General features: G+C 39.7%; 1 protein-coding gene across 1 annotated transcript in view; it reads left to right on the top strand.

Moving 5' to 3' along the window:
- Positions 1 to 8,052, top strand: part of LOC310933967 (slit homolog 1 protein-like) — a gene marked incomplete at its 3' end in the record, with an annotated part of 131,239 nt that extends 123,187 nt beyond the window's left edge. Inside the window, exons 28-37 of the mRNA XM_083897552.1 lie at positions 143 to 240; positions 399 to 538; positions 1,261 to 1,354; positions 1,455 to 1,592; positions 1,701 to 1,929; positions 2,712 to 2,842; positions 2,939 to 3,093; positions 4,509 to 4,797; positions 6,155 to 6,366; positions 7,814 to 8,052. Coding sequence (XP_083753678.1) covers positions 143 to 240; positions 399 to 538; positions 1,261 to 1,354; positions 1,455 to 1,592; positions 1,701 to 1,929; positions 2,712 to 2,842; positions 2,939 to 3,093; positions 4,509 to 4,797; positions 6,155 to 6,366; positions 7,814 to 8,052 — 1,725 coding nt within the window. The remainder of the gene's footprint in view (positions 1 to 142; positions 241 to 398; positions 539 to 1,260; positions 1,355 to 1,454; positions 1,593 to 1,700; positions 1,930 to 2,711; positions 2,843 to 2,938; positions 3,094 to 4,508; positions 4,798 to 6,154; positions 6,367 to 7,813) is intronic.
- Positions 8,053 to 15,853: the final 7,801 nt, after the last annotated feature.

Genomic DNA, 15,853 nt, shown 5'->3' with positions numbered 1-15,853 from the left:
ACACGCACACACACGCACACACACACACACACACACACACACACACACACACACACACACACACACACACACACAATCCCACCGTCTACTTCAATAATCGTTTGCAAAATTTGTAAAAAATGAAAATGATTCTCTGTCTCAGGGCAAAAACTGCGAGACGGTGCTGAACGCCTGTGTGAGTAACCCGTGTTCCAACGGAGGAACCTGTGAAGTGGACGAGGATGAGGAGGGAGAATACAGGTGAGGAAGATGAGATCTCCATCTATCCACTACCGCTTTATCCTCGTGGGGAGCTACTGAGTGCAGTAGGCGGGGTACACCGTGGACAGTTCGCCGGTTCTAAAACTTTTCTAAGGAACAAAGTGTAATGAGTGCATCATCATATGTTTCCTTCACAGTTGCTTTTGTCCGCTGGGCTTCGAGGGCCCCACGTGTCAGACCGACATCGACGACTGCGAAGACAACGACTGCGAGAACGGAGCGACGTGCGTCGACGGCGTCAACAACTACACCTGCCTTTGTGCCCCGTATTACACCGGTCAGTCTCTAACTGTACCTTTAAAGCTCACACAGAGTGGTCCTGTTGCACATATATGTTAGTTATGGAGGTTTACTTACATACATTAACTTGTTTTTATGCTCAAAAACCTCCTAGTTGTTGTAAACGAGCCGAAATTGCAGAAATCTCTCTTTTCTGACGCTGTGCTCAGCCGCGATATTTCAGACATAAATCTCACATCCAGAAGACAGAGTGATTGGCCAGCCAGCGCAGAGCCTTCCTAACTGTCTTGTGATTGGCCAATACACAAGTAAAAAGTCTTTAAATGCCAGGATCCATTTGGATCACTGGGTTTATCGCCGCCTGTATCAGAGGTTGTTGTGGTCAGAGACTTGGGGATGATGGAGTCCTCTTTCCTGTCCTGACCTCATGACGTGGCAGCAGAACTTTAAGAGATTAAAAATCAAGTTAGAGATGTGCTACATGTGGTTTTATGGGCTACATGGGGGGGGGGCATCTCTGACAGGAACCAGAGTCAAAGATGTGCGGCCATCTGCCTAGACAGGTTGGGGTGGAAGGAAAAATGGGGGACAAGAGGAAAGGTGGGGGACAAGAGTGAGATTATCTGGATACAGAAGAAGAAGACCAGGAGCAGATATATAACTGCTAGGACAACTGGGACACAAGGAAAAAGGGAGGTTTCCTAGGTAAAACACTTCCTCTAATTCTTTTATTTTGAAAATCCTGTTGTTTTTGTATAGGGGAGATGTGTGAGGAGATGGAGGACGTGTGCGCCCCGGGACGAAGCCCCTGTCAGCATCAGTCCACCTGCCTCATCACCTCCACTGGACCCAAGTAAGAATTCACCACACCACCATCAACTTCACAGACATGGTGATAAATATACTGTGTATGTAGGGTTCTAGGGTCGTTGTGTTTGTGTGTCTTCTCGCAGGTGTGTGTGCGCTCCCGGTTACGTCGGCGACGACTGCAGCGTGGACTACAACGACTGCTCGGAGCACCGCTGTCAGAACGGAGCTCTGTGCGTGGACGAGTTGAGCGGATACTCCTGCGTCTGTGCTGAGGGATACAGGTGACAAGAGCTCAGATTTTTAACGTCCGCACACGTGTTGTTGTTGTTGTTTTGTCACCATCATCCTCCTTCACCTTCACTCTCTCCCCCCCCCCCTCCCTCATGTAGTGGTCAGCTGTGTGAGGTGGCCCCCTCTCTGCTGTCCCTGTGTGAGCTGGCCGACTGTCAGAACAGCGCCCCCTGTGTGGAGCGAGGCGGGCGGGCTCTGTGCCAGTGTCCGCCGGAGTTCGGCGGGCCGCGCTGCGAGAAGCTGGTCAGCGTCAACTTCATCGACCGAGACTCTTACCTGCTGCTGTCTGACCTCAAGAACTGGCCTCAAGCTAACATCACCCTACAGGTATGATGATTGTGATAATATGATTATTATATTATGATATTTATTATTTTATTGTGTGTCTGTTTGTATTGTTGAAATGTGTCACCATTTGTTAGCCAGGTAAAAAAAAAAATTTTTTTTACATCATTGAGGATTTTACCTGATTATATACAGGATATATAACACATTCAGGTTATACCATTTTTTTTGCATTTTCCATTAAAAGTCACACTTTTATTCATCTAAATTCATGCAAAATGAATAGAAAATATAGTCAAGACATTGAAAAGATTAGAATTAATGATTTTTATTGAAAAATAATAATTTCGCACAAGGGTTTTCTAATCATCCAATAGCCTTCTAACGCCATTAGCAAACACAATGTACCATTAGAACACTGGAAATGGGCCTCTATACACCTATGTACATATTCCATTAAAAACCAGACGTTTGCAGCTAGAATAGTCGTTTACCACATTAACAATGTATAGAATGTATTTATGATTCATTTAATGTAATATTCATTGAAAAAAATGACAAAAAAGTGCTTTTCCTTCAAAAAATAAGGACATTTCGAAGTGTTATAATATGATAGGATTCTATTTTTGGAACAATTTGAGTGAATATGCTAGAACTCAACCATGTTCCAACACAATAACCACTATCAGCAATATGTAAAAGAAGAAAAATAAATCTAAAATACATCTCCCATCCATATATATATTGGAACATTATGATATTCTGGACTTTGTGAGATATAGATTTACAGAACTAAAAAGATCCACTCCACTTCCTCACTGTAGGTGTCAACAGCTGAAGATAACGGGATTTTACTCTACAACGGCGACAACGATCATATCGCAGTGGAGCTTTACCAAGGTCACGTCAAGGTCAGCTATGACCCGGGCAGCCAGCCGGGCCACGCCATCTACAGGTGAGGAGCCATATTCTTGTGTTGAATCCTCAGCTTTGTTTTTGATCCTATAGACTATAAAGTAAAGATTTTTATTGTCCTTCCCCCCCCCCACAGTACTGAGACGATCAATGATGGCCAGTTCCATACAGTGGAGCTCGTGACCTTTGATCAGATGGTGAACCTGTCCATCGACGGGGGTCTCCCCACCACCATGGACAGCTTCGGGGCGGAGCGGCCCCTCAACGGGGAGGCTCCACTATACGTGGGGGGTAGGGGCCCTCTCCAGAACACACCTCCCTCCTCTGCAGGCACTCTTATCTACTACACTACTGTCAATCACCACCCACCCCGCCCCTCCCCCCCCCTCCCTCCACCACAACCAGCTCCCTCCTCCACCCAAAAAAAAAAAAAAACCCTCTCCTACACCCACTCCATACTCACCTTCAGTCACGACTGTGTTTGCTAGGGGCCTCACATGCACCCAGAAACATTTATAACGTACACTTTAGAGATAAAACAACATACAGTAGTTTACAGCATGCAAAGTGCACCATCTAGTGTTCACGAAAGGAACTAGCAGACACAGTCTGAACCATTTGTCTTTGCTTTTGCATGATTTCCGCTTGCACAAAGTGTCAATCAGTGTATATAAATGTGCGATTGTACAGAAGCGCATTGCATTCATTTAAAAAAGAAAAAATTATAATATATATATATATTTTTTTTTTATTTATATAATTAATTTTTTTGTTTTGTTTGTTTTTCTGAGTAATTATTTTCCAGTTTTTGGGGATACATTTTTTTCTGTTTTTCAGGATAAATTTTTTTCCTGTTTTTCGCAGTAATTATTTTCCTGTTTTCGGGATTAATTTTTTCCGTTTTTCACGATTCACGTTTTTCGCAGTAATTATTTTCCTGTTTTCGGGATTCATTTTTTTCCTGTTTTTCGCAGTAATTATTTTCCTGTTTCTTGGGAGTGATTTTTTTCTGAATTATCGACATATTTGAACCTCCAACCTGCAAGTGACTCCGATTAGTCGACAAATTAAAGCTGATACCGTCGATGTGACTTAAAGACAGGACTCTCTCTCTCAGTGTCTTAAACCCAGATCAAAGTCAAACTTGATTAAACTAAACCTAAGCCGTCCATGGCTAGGTTTAGGTTTAGTTAAATCGAGCTAAATCGAGCTCTTAATAAAGGAATTGATGCGTTTATTGTTCCAAATGCTCTGTAAACTCAGAGAAAATAATAAATGACTCTTTTTTAAGTGAATGCAGTTCTCTTCTGTACGATTGAGCCACTCTTGTCAAAATGTCCCTACATTTTAAAAAAGTCACGGCTTGACACGACAGTTTTCTCTGGAGTGGCTCAAACATCAGTGTCCATCAGTGCTGTGATGTGACATGTACACAATTCCATATTGTTTTATTAGTCCTCTCTTTCAAGGACGACGTGTCTCTCGGTGCAAATGCAAAACCCTAAAAATTCAAAAGTCAAATTTGTTTGAAAAGCTGCAGATGCTCTGTTGAGATGCAGCGTGTTTGAAATTGTCCTCCATTACTCTCATACCATCCCTGTGTTAGCTGTCTGTGTGTGTGTGTGTGTGTGTGTGTGTGTGTGTTCTACGTCTTCACACATCAAAACATTTCATCCCTCTCTCTCTCTCCCTCTCCCTCGCTGCAGGAATGCCCGTGGACATCCACTCGAGTGCTTTCCGCCTCTGGCAGATCCAGAACGGCTCCAGCTTCCACGGCTGCATCCAGAACCTGTACATCAACAACGAGCTCCAGGACTTCACCAAGACCCAGATGAAGCCCGGCGTGGTTCCAGGCTGCGAGCCGTGCAAGAAGATCTACTGCGTCCACGGCATCTGTCAGCCCGACGGCGTCCAGGGACCCGTGTGCCACTGCCAGCCGGGCTGGAGCGGACCACACTGTGACCAACCTGCGAGCAACCCCTGCCAGGGCAGCAAGTATGTCACCGAGAGGCTCAGAAAATGTTATCGCTCTGAAACTATCTGTTCAATTTAGTGTTTTTCAAACAAGAAACAACTACTGCCACACACACACGGTCTGATTTAAATCTTCTGAAAGTCTTCTGACGCCCACCAAAACATTTAATTTTCTTTAAAGGTGCATTATGTAATAAATCTAAAGCAACTGGCCATAAAATCCTCCTAATATGTCACAGAGACTCAGGAATAATGTTCATATAACAAACTGAACTCACCAACAACAACAGTACAGACAAAATATTTGCATTAAAAAATATATTTTGCAGACTGCAAATCGTTTTGAAATCCTGTTTTGGCATGTGGCGCCATCTACCAATCATTGCAGTCAGTAGAGTCTCAGCTGCCGAGCAACCACGGGTTGCCAGTTACGTCAGAAAACGAAAACCTAAAAGACCTCGGTATTTTGAATTTGAATGTAGTAACCGTTTTTGGCCACATTCTTACATATGGCACCTTTTTTTTGTCTGAGATATCAGAATCAGAATCAGATTTATTGCCATGTATTCTAGAATCGATACAGGGAATTTTCTGTGGTGAAATTGGTGCCAAAATACAATAAAAAAGAAAAATATAAATTACACACTATATTAAGATAAGAGAGTCCTTTATTCGTCCCGCAGTGGGGAAATTCACAGTGTTACAGCAGCAAGACAGTTAAGATAAGGATAATAAATAATAAGCATGCATTAACAAAAAAAAGTACAAAATAAAGATATTAACACTAAGACTATATCAAAAATTAAATAGAGTAGAATGTATAGTGTACATAATAAACAATTTCCAGAATACTAACTAAATTAAACAATAAACAAACAAAAAGAGGAAACAAATCCAGTGACATTGCTTATAGTACCCGGCATTCTGTGTATGAAACGGGCCGGATAATAAAATTAGAAAAATAACTCTAAACCTCTCTAGACACTCTCATGGCCACACCTGCATTACCGTCACAGGCCACCAGGGGTTCGGAGAAGGTCTCATAAACTATATTATTCCCCTACAGGAGGTAATAATGTGTTTTTGTGCAGTCAGTAACGTGTAAGGAAGACATGATCAGATGTTGCTGGTGATCCCGACATGGATTTGGATTCTGGATTTTCTTAAAACACCTGTTTGTGTGTGACACTGACACTGAAGGAAACTGAGTAGCTTTGGCAAATGTTTCCTCTAGTTCTTAGTTATAGTAATATTGTTACAATAAGTACATTTTACTGTTGCTTACTTAAATCTGGTCATTTTAATCCCATGTTATAATGTTGACAAAAAATAAAGAGAGGGTTATTATTCACCACGTTGCTTACTTGTCTCTTCGTAGGTGCGTCCATGGAAAGTGCATCCCTCTGGACGCTCAGTCGTACCGCTGTGAGTGTGAGGAGGGTTACCGTGGAGCTCTGTGTAACCAACAGGGAGAGCTCTTCAACCCCTGCCGCCGCCTCAACTGCAAACACGGCCGCTGCCAGATCTCAGACACGGGAGACGCCTACTGTCACTGTGAAAGTGGCTACACTGGCGACCTCTGCGACGCCGGTTAGTTTGGTTTTTCTTAACTTTTTTATATCTTTTGCAACTCTAACCCTATTTTATTGCCATTTTTGTAGCACCTCATATTCAGCTGAATCGGTAAAGCAGTCATTTCCAAGAGATATCTGTTTGATAACAGCGTCATTGTGTGTCAAATAAGAAATCTAGGATAGGATATGAATTTGTTGGCTATACGTTAACAATTTGTGTTAATATGCAACTGACACTCACCATTATTAGCAATATGCAAAAGAAGAAAAATCGACCATACAAAGGTAAACTAAACAAATAGAAGAAAATATTAATTTTAACAATTTTAATTCATCAGCTAGTGCATCCCATAGAGCTCCCTAAACTGTATATGTGTCCTTTAAGACATCTTAAAGCTGTAGTATGTAGCTTTTAAATACCGAAAAATGATCATTACATTCAAACCATTTAGCTCCACGCGTCTGCAATTGGACTACTGCTCTTGTTCCAGTCTACTCGCACTACAGTCTTAGAAATAAGGGTTCCAAAAGTGTTCTTCTACAAGGGCTGAGGTTCTACCGGGAACCATTTGCTTCTGAAAAAAACCTTTCCCGAAGAAAGAGTTTTTCTAGGGTTCTTGGTAACAATAATGGTTCCAGGTTTAAAAGCCCTTTCCTGAATAAAGGGTTTTAAAACACTCCTTGCTGATAGTATTGCTTGACAAAAGTTATTCCCTGCAGCTTTAAAGGTGCATCATGTAATAAATCTAAATCAACTGGCCATAAAATCCTCCTAATATGTCACAGAGACTCAGGAATAATGTTCATATAACAAACTGAACTCACCAACAACAACAGTAGAGACAAAATATTTGCTTTAAAAAAATATTTTGCAGACTGCAAATCATGTTTTGGCATGTGGCGCCACCTACCGCCGTCTACCAGTCATTGCAGTCAGTAGAGTCTCACCTGCTGAGCAACCACGGGTTGCCAGTTACGTCAGAAAACGAAACCTGAAAGACCTCAGTATTTTGAATTTGACTGTAGCAACCGTTTTTGGCCACATTCTTACATATGGCACCTTTAACAGCGTTAAAGTAGCGCTAAACTTTAAAAACAGAGTTTTGACCAGTGTGAATATGTTTAATCTGTATTTACTCCAGTTGTGGGTGAATATTTAAATTTATTTGTTTCTGGTGTCAATATTCAAATTCCAGTGTATCCAGTGTTCATCTTACGGCCTTTAGCATAGCTGTTAGCCAAAAAAGTTTTTGTGAACCTTCATTTCTGCAACTTAGAACAGTGTTCAGTATGTTTTTATTTCATATTACTGAGTGCTGGGCAGGTTCGAGAGTTCGACTGTAGGCGCGATAACGGCAATAAAGGAGCTAACGCAGCTAACTGGTAAACGGTGGGAAACATTCTGCAAAGTCTCTCGAAATAACTGCTCTGACTCATGTTTGTGGCTGCTCTCCGTCTTCCAGAGTCCGAGTGCCGCGGCGAGCCCGTGCGAGACTTCTACCAGGTGCAGCGAGGCTACGCCATCTGCCAGACGACGCGCGTGGTCTCGTGGGTGGAGTGCACCGGCGTCTGCGACACGGGCGCCTGCTGCGCCAGCCAGCGGATGAAGCGCCGGAAATACACCTTCGAGTGCAGCGACGGCACCTCCTTCACCGAGGAGGTGGAGAAGACCATCAAGTGCGGCTGCGCGGGCTGCATGTAGCGCCGCTCGCTCGCTCGCCGCGCTTTCCCTGCCACTGCTGCGGAAGAGCAGAAGAAAGATAGGAAAGGAAGGAAAGGAAGGAAGGATGAGAGGGAGGGAGGGAGAGGAAGACAGAAGGAAAGAGAGAGATTATAAAGAAAATATATAAAACCTCTATCTATATATTATGGACCACAATGTTTGTAAAATAGGACATTTCCTCCCCCCCTTCCGAGGGTGTGTGACCTACAGTAACACAGAGAAAACAACAGCAGCAGAAGCAAACCCATTGTTCCGAGAGGTTTTTCAAACCCTTCCAACCTAATCTACCCCGTCCATCTGTGAGGCCCAGACGCCACCTGTAATTATTTAACTTCATGATGGAGTCAGTGATGGAGGGGGACAGTGAGATCCAGCCAGAAAGAGAAAGATGGAGGCAGAGGCAGAGGAGAAGGACAAAGAAAAACGAGAGAGCCATACGAGGAGAGCTGGACCGTTTTGACTTGGCAAAGCTATCTTGAGTTGAGCTTGGCTGGGTTTGACCTGAACCGGAGCTGGATGTGGTTTTTGTCAGTTGAAATTGTTGCCGGTTTGGGCGTAGCAATGTTTTCCGTCATCCATCCACACACACACACACACACACATGCACGCGTAGAAGCGAACAAAGAAGACGACAGAAGAGATAGAGCGGCACATAATCCGGCTCCCCCACCGGCTTTGGAGGCCGTGTTTTGCGGCGTCACAGACAGTTTGCGTGCGCGGTGAGGAGAAAAACGTAAGAAAATACGTAGAAAATTAGAGACTGCAATGACGAGCAGCACTGAACATTTTACAGTCACACACTCTCTCACGTATACGATCGCACATGCATGACACACAGTACATACATACATACATACATACATTGGCCAGCAGTGCTCAGAAATCCTGATTTCTGAGGATCAAAAATCCCACCCCCCCGTTTGTTGAGCAGCAGGCCGTTCCATTCCAGCTCCCTGCTCGTCTCGATGCTTGCAGTATTAAAGTCGTGCAGACCTGTCGCATGTGTGGAGAGAGTTTGCCCGCTAACATGTAGAGAGCCTCTTAATATCACTATAGAACAAAAACGGTTGCAGAATCAAAAAAAAAAAAAAGAAATCTCCCGAATTTTGTTTTGTTTTGTCTAATTTCTCCTATTGCTTTGTTTTTATTTTTGTTCTATTTTGTTTCTCATGATGCAACCTAACTCCTTTAGTTGCCCCCCCCATCCCTCCCCAGCATCCCTTTATATAGAAATGCCTAACAGATTCTAATATATATATATTTGTATTTCATTTTGGTATAGTATTTTTCTATGTTAAAGAGTATGTCTGTTTCTGGAAGTTTTTTGGGGACCGGTGGTAAAGGCAAATCTCACGTGGTTTCCCCTGGGTGTTTTTTTTTTTTTAAATATTATTTGACGATCTCACTTTCTCCAAAAAAGGTGATTCGTTACAAGAATTGGCCAAAAATACGGCAGAAGGTTCCAGCCAACATGTCCACGTGAGGCTTCTATGGTGGCCCCATTTCAGCCTACCTGGGTACTGAGTGGGTACTATGTCGGCATGGGCTTGAAGGGGGTGGTAAATTATTCCACATATGAAGAATTAGTGTGAGAAATTTCATGTAGTTCTGTTTACGTTAAAGCTTTCAAAAAGTGGAATTTTAAAGTCGTTTTCCCGCCCTTTTTAACGTCAAATTTATCAGAGCGCTGAGGCCACGCCTTTTGACGTAGAGAAAATCCTTTGACAGCTTTGAATCATTAACTTGTCAAGAACATATGGACCAAGTTTGATGCGCCTAGCTCAAACGTGCTAGGACGGGTTTGTTCAAATGCGTAGACTAGCCATTTTCGTTTTTTCCAAAATGGCCGACTTCTGGGCGGAGCTAATGGAAGTACATTAGAAATTTGTTTTGGAATCATGAGAGCAACGACATTACCTAGTGTGGTTAAATTCAGAACAACTTTGTGTCAAGAACATATGGACTGAATTTGACGCAGCTAGCTCAAACGTGCTAGGACGGGTTTGTTCAAATGCGTAGACTAGCCATTTTTGTTTTCTTCCAAAATGGCCGACTTCTGGGTGGGCGGAGCTTATGGAAGTACATTCGAAATTTGATTGGAATCAAGAGAGCAACAAGTCATTCAAGTTTAGTTAAAATCAGAACAACTATGTGTCTAGAACATGGACTGAATTTGACATAGCTAGCTCAAACATGCTAGGACGGGTTTGTTCAAATGCGTAGGCTAGCCATTTTAGTTTTTTTCCAAAATGGCCAGCTTCTGGGTGGGCGGAGCTAATGGAAGTACATTCGAAATTTGTTTGGAATCATGAGAGCAACGAGTCATTCAAGTTTGGTTAAAATCCGAACAACTATGTGTCTAAAACATATGGACTGAATTTGACGTGGCTAGCTCAAACGTGCTAGGACGGGTTTGTTCAAATGCGTAGGCTAGCTATTTTAGTTTTTCTAAAATGGCCGACTTCTGGGTGGGCGGAGCTAATGGAAGTACATTAGGAATTTGTTTGGATGAGAGCAACAAGTGTAGCAAGTTTGGTTAAAATCTCAGCAACTATGTTCGACTTAGACACGATAGAAAATATTTAAAAATGTAGCATTTAACACAGTTTTGGCCACTTTCTCTCACGTCAAAAATTCCAAAAAAATATCCTCAAGAAACTTTGGAGAGCCGGCAACTTTTGTGTGACCATGACCCGGCTTCTGGGTGCGCTATCGAGTCCTGGGGCTCCAAATGTTTTTTTTATGCACGTTAACCCTCTCAAAAATTAGCTTAACTTCGGAGAAAAATAATTATCTCAACAGGAACAGTAGGTTCCTTGCTCAGGCCCTTGAGCCATCCCAGAATTTGAACCTGCAACCCTTTCCTCTGGGCTATGTTTGAGCAAACGGGTGGAGCCACCATGGAAACCCACATGGACATTCTGGCTGGGGGGGGGGGGGGTTGTAACATCTTGTTGTATGGAGGCAGTATCGCTCTAGAACTATGTTTAATAATATTGTATATGTTGTCTTCCATGTGAATATTACATCTAATTCATGTGTTTTTATTTATTTTTTTTATCTAAAGGCGTTTTTTTTTTTGTTCCTGTAGAAAGTAAAAAGGCATCATCATCATCATCATCGTCCTCATCATGTCGCTGACTTTCAAATATTTTTCAAAAATTTCAAAAAGATGGAAAAAATGATAAATAAATAAATAAATAAATAAAAAATTGCATAAAAATCTGTAAGGTATTTGTAAAATCACTCCAAGGCTGTAATTATCATAACACACTCAAGGCTTCTGATTGTATTCATGTTCATTTTGTTGATTCATGTGCTGGGTTGTATTTGCTATTATTATTATTATTGTTTGTTTTTTTTTAATTTGAGGGACGTTTGCCGCAGAAAGAAGGACGAGTGTTTATGTTTTATTTTTTTAAGTCAAGCTCAACTGACTATAAGCTGCTGTCAAGCCGGAAGGGTTGACAGCAGAACGAGGTTTTTGAGCTGAACGAGGAAGACCTGGGACGTGTCGGGCGTGTCGAAAAAAAAAACAGTGCCAAGTACAGTGAACACAACAAACAAGTCATATCTGAATGTATAAATGTGTATAGATAAATATGACCTATGCTTACTCATGAAGTGGTACATTAACTCTTAGCCGTCCTTTTAGTTTCCAATGTAAAGATAATAGAAACCACACACACACACACAGATTCATCAGAAATGACTTAAAGGCGTTAATTGTTCTCCCACCCGCGCATTGTGTTCATCCATTTTCCCCTCGAGGTCTAAAAAAGTCTTATTATGTGAAAGAAAAGCTGAAGAACCACAGTCACAGGACTTTGTTTGACCCAGTGGTGAAACATAAGTCTGATTAAAGGATACTGGTGAACAGTCACTGTCATTTCATAGCCTCTGTGCCTCATACAGGTACATATATGTAAGTCTTTCCATGTCTCCTTCTGTCCCTCTGCACTGACCCCTGCTGGACTGGTGCGGTTCAACTTCCCGGTAGACATCTTAGTGGTGCTTGTGCTTTATTGAGATGTAATTCAGTCGTCAGAGACACACACACACACACACACACAGACAGATTTCCCCCCTGTCATATGAAATATTATTATTATGCATCAATATGTTATTGTAAAGAACACAAATGTCTCTGTTGTATTGAACCAGTGCAAAAACTTCTATATAATATCCCCTGTTCTGTTTGGGGCTTTGTCTGTTTTTTTGTTTTTCTTCTTTTTTTGTTGTTGTTTTTTTGTTTTTTTTTGCAGGATTGATGCTGGGATTAAAACAGAAAAAAAACTCCCAAATAATACTGAATGTATGTAGTGCCACCGACAAAATGTTTACCAAACCTCCACTCTTTTCATTAATTAAACTTAAATGTGTGTGCTTTTAAGAAAACATTGGTGTCTGGGTTTTTTGTACAACTTCACTTAGTTTAGTAAGATGTCCAAAAACACTGAATTTTAGAGCCTGAATAACAAAACGAAAAAGCCTGCAGTCAAGCTGATTTCAAATTTTAAGACCAGCTAAGAAATTATCAACTTTGAAATGTATTAAAAGCACACTTTACTACTTACTGTACTGTGATATTTTTGTCAAACTTTGGACCAAAAAAATGTTTTTTTTTATAAACTTTTTTTGTCCAAAATTATACAAAAACGACATACTATACTATGTCGTCCAAATCAGAATTTTTTTTTTGAATATTCTTTTTAGTCCAAAATGTGACCAAAACTTCATACTCTACTATGTAGTCGACCTCAATGTCATACTACACTATTTCGTCCAAAATCTGACCATTTTCTTTGAGAAAAAAATTTTGGTCCAAAATTTGACAAAAACGACATACTATACTATGTCGTCCAAAATCGGAAATTTTCTTGAAATTACTTTTTTTAGCCCAAAATGTGACCAAGACGTCATACTATACTATGTAGTCGACCTCAATGTCATACTACACTATTTCATCAAATATCTGACCATTTTTTTGAAAACAAAATTTTGGTCCAAAATTTGACAAAAACGACATACTATACTATGTCGTCCAAAATCGGAAATTTTCTTGAAATTTTATTTTTTTGCCCAAAATGTGACCAAGACGTCATACTATACTATGTAGTCGACCTCAATGTCATACTACACTATTTCGTCCAAAATCTGACCATTTTTTTGAAAAAAAACTATTGGTCCAAAATTTGACAAAAACGACATACTATACTATGTCGTCCAAAATCGGAAATTTTCTTGAAATTACTTTTTTTAGCCCAAAATGTGACCAAAACTTCATACTATACTATGTAGTCGACCTCAATGTCATACTACACTATTTCGTCCAAAATCTGACAATTTTTTTGAAAAAAAACTATTGGTCCAAAATTTGACAAAAACGACATACTATACTATGTCGTCCAAAATCGGAAATTTTCTTGAAATTACTTTTTTTAGCCCAAAATGTGACCAAAACTTCATACTCTACTATGTAGTCGACCTCAATGTCATACTACACTATTTCGTCAAAAATCTGACCATTTTCTTTGAGAAAAAAATTTTGGTCCAAAATTTGACAAAAACGACATACTATACTATGTCGTCCAAAATCGAAAATTTTCTTGAAATTTTATTTATTTGCCCAAAATGTGACCAAGACGTCATACTATACTATGTAGTCGACCTCAATGTCATACTACACTATTTCATCCAATATCTGACCATTTTTTTGAAAACAAAATTTTGGTCCAAAATTTGACAAAAACGACATACTATACTATGTCGTCAAAAATCGGAAATTTTCTTGAAATTACTTTTTTTAGACCAAAATGTGACCAAGACGTCATACTATACTATGTAGTCGACCTCAATGTCATACTACACTATTTCATCAAATATCTGACCATTTTTTTGAAAACAAAATTTTGGTCCAAAATTTGACAAAAACGACATACTATACTATGTCGTCGACCTCAATGTCATACTACACTATTTCGTCCAAAATCTGACCATTTCTTTGAAAAAAATATATTGGTCCAAAATTTAACAAAAACGACATACTATACTATGTCGTCAAAAATCGGAAATTTTCTTGAAATTACTTTTTTTAGCCCAAAATGTGACCAAGACGTCATACTATACTATGTAGTCGACGTCAATGTCATACTACACTATTTCGTCCAAAATCTGCCATTTTTTTTGAAAAAAAAATGTTGGTCCAAAATTTGACAAAAACGACATACTATACTATGTCGTCCAAAATTTTTTTTGAAAGATTTGATACTACGTCGTCGACCAAAACATCATACTATACTATGTCTTCCAAAATCTGAAAAAAAATTAGAAAAAAATGTTTTTGTCCTAAATGTGACCAAAACGTCATACTATACTATTTCAAAAACGTCATAGTTAGGTCTGTCGTCCTTAAATCTACCACAAGCTCAGGTAGCCTAATGGATAAGGCACTGGCCTCCTGAGCCAGGGATGATGGGTTTGATTCCCGTCTCAGGTGAATGTCATTGAGACAAAGTAAATTAAAACAATGAAGAGTATATAACAATGAGATAGGCATTCTTGCACAATACATCAAAGACGAGAGTTCTTTGGGCGGAAATTTGATGAAAACCTCATATGTCGTCCCAAGTCTGACTGTTTCTTTGGAATAAATTATTTGGTCCAAAATTTGACAAAAACGACATACTATACTATGTCGTCCAAAATCGAAAATTTTCTTGAAATTTTATTTTTTTGCCCAAAATGTGACCAAGACGTCATACTATACTATGTAGTCGACCTCAATGTCATACTACACTATTTCATCCAATATCTGACCATTTTTTAGAAAACAAAATTTTGGTCCAAAATTTGACAAAAACGACATACTATACTATGTCGTCCAAAATCGAAAATTTTCTTGAAAAAATGTTTTTTAGCCCAAAATGTGACCAAAACTTCATACTATACTATGTAGTCAACCTCAATGTCATACTACACTATTTCGTCCAAAATCTGACCGTTTTTTTGAAAAAAAAATGTTGGTCCAAAATTTGACAAAAACGACATACTATACTATGTTGTCCAAAAAAAGTTTTTTTAAAATTTGTCATTGAGACACAGTAAATTAAAACAATGAAGAGTATATAACAATAAGATAGTCATACTTGCACATATCATCTAAGACGAGAGTTCTTTGGGCTGAAATTTGATGAAAACCTCATATGTCGTCCCAAATCTGACTGTTTTTTTGGAAAAAAATATTTGGTCCAAAATTAGACCAAAACGTTATACTAAACTATGTCGTCCAAAATCTGATTGTTTTTTTAGAAAAAAATATTTGGCACATATTGTCTAAAAAGAGTTTTTGGGTCTAAAATCTGCTATTCTTTTTAGTCCAAAATGTGACCAAAACATCATACCATACTTTGTCGTCGACCAAAATGTCATACTATACTATGTCGTCCAAAATTTGACAAAAACGACATACTATACTATGTCGTCCAAAATCGAAAATTTTCTTGAAATTTTATTTTTTTGCCCAAAATGTGACCAAGACGTCATACTATACTATGTAGTCGACCTCAATGTCATACTACACTATTTCATCCAATATCTGACCATTTTTTAGAAAACAAAATTTTGGTCCAAAATTTGACAAAAACGACATACTATACTATGTCGTCCAAAATCGAAAATTTTCTTGAAAAAATGTTTTTTAGCCCAAAATGTGACCAAAACTTCATACTATACTATGTAGTCAACCTCAATGTCATACTACACTATTTCGTCCAAAATC

The sequence above is a fragment of the Microchirus variegatus genome, assembly GCF_963457635.1.
Source record: "Microchirus variegatus genome assembly, chromosome: 11".
Classification (NCBI taxonomy): Eukaryota; Metazoa; Chordata; class Actinopteri; order Pleuronectiformes; family Soleidae; genus Microchirus; species Microchirus variegatus.
This window is presented reverse-complemented; position numbering and strand designations above follow the sequence as displayed.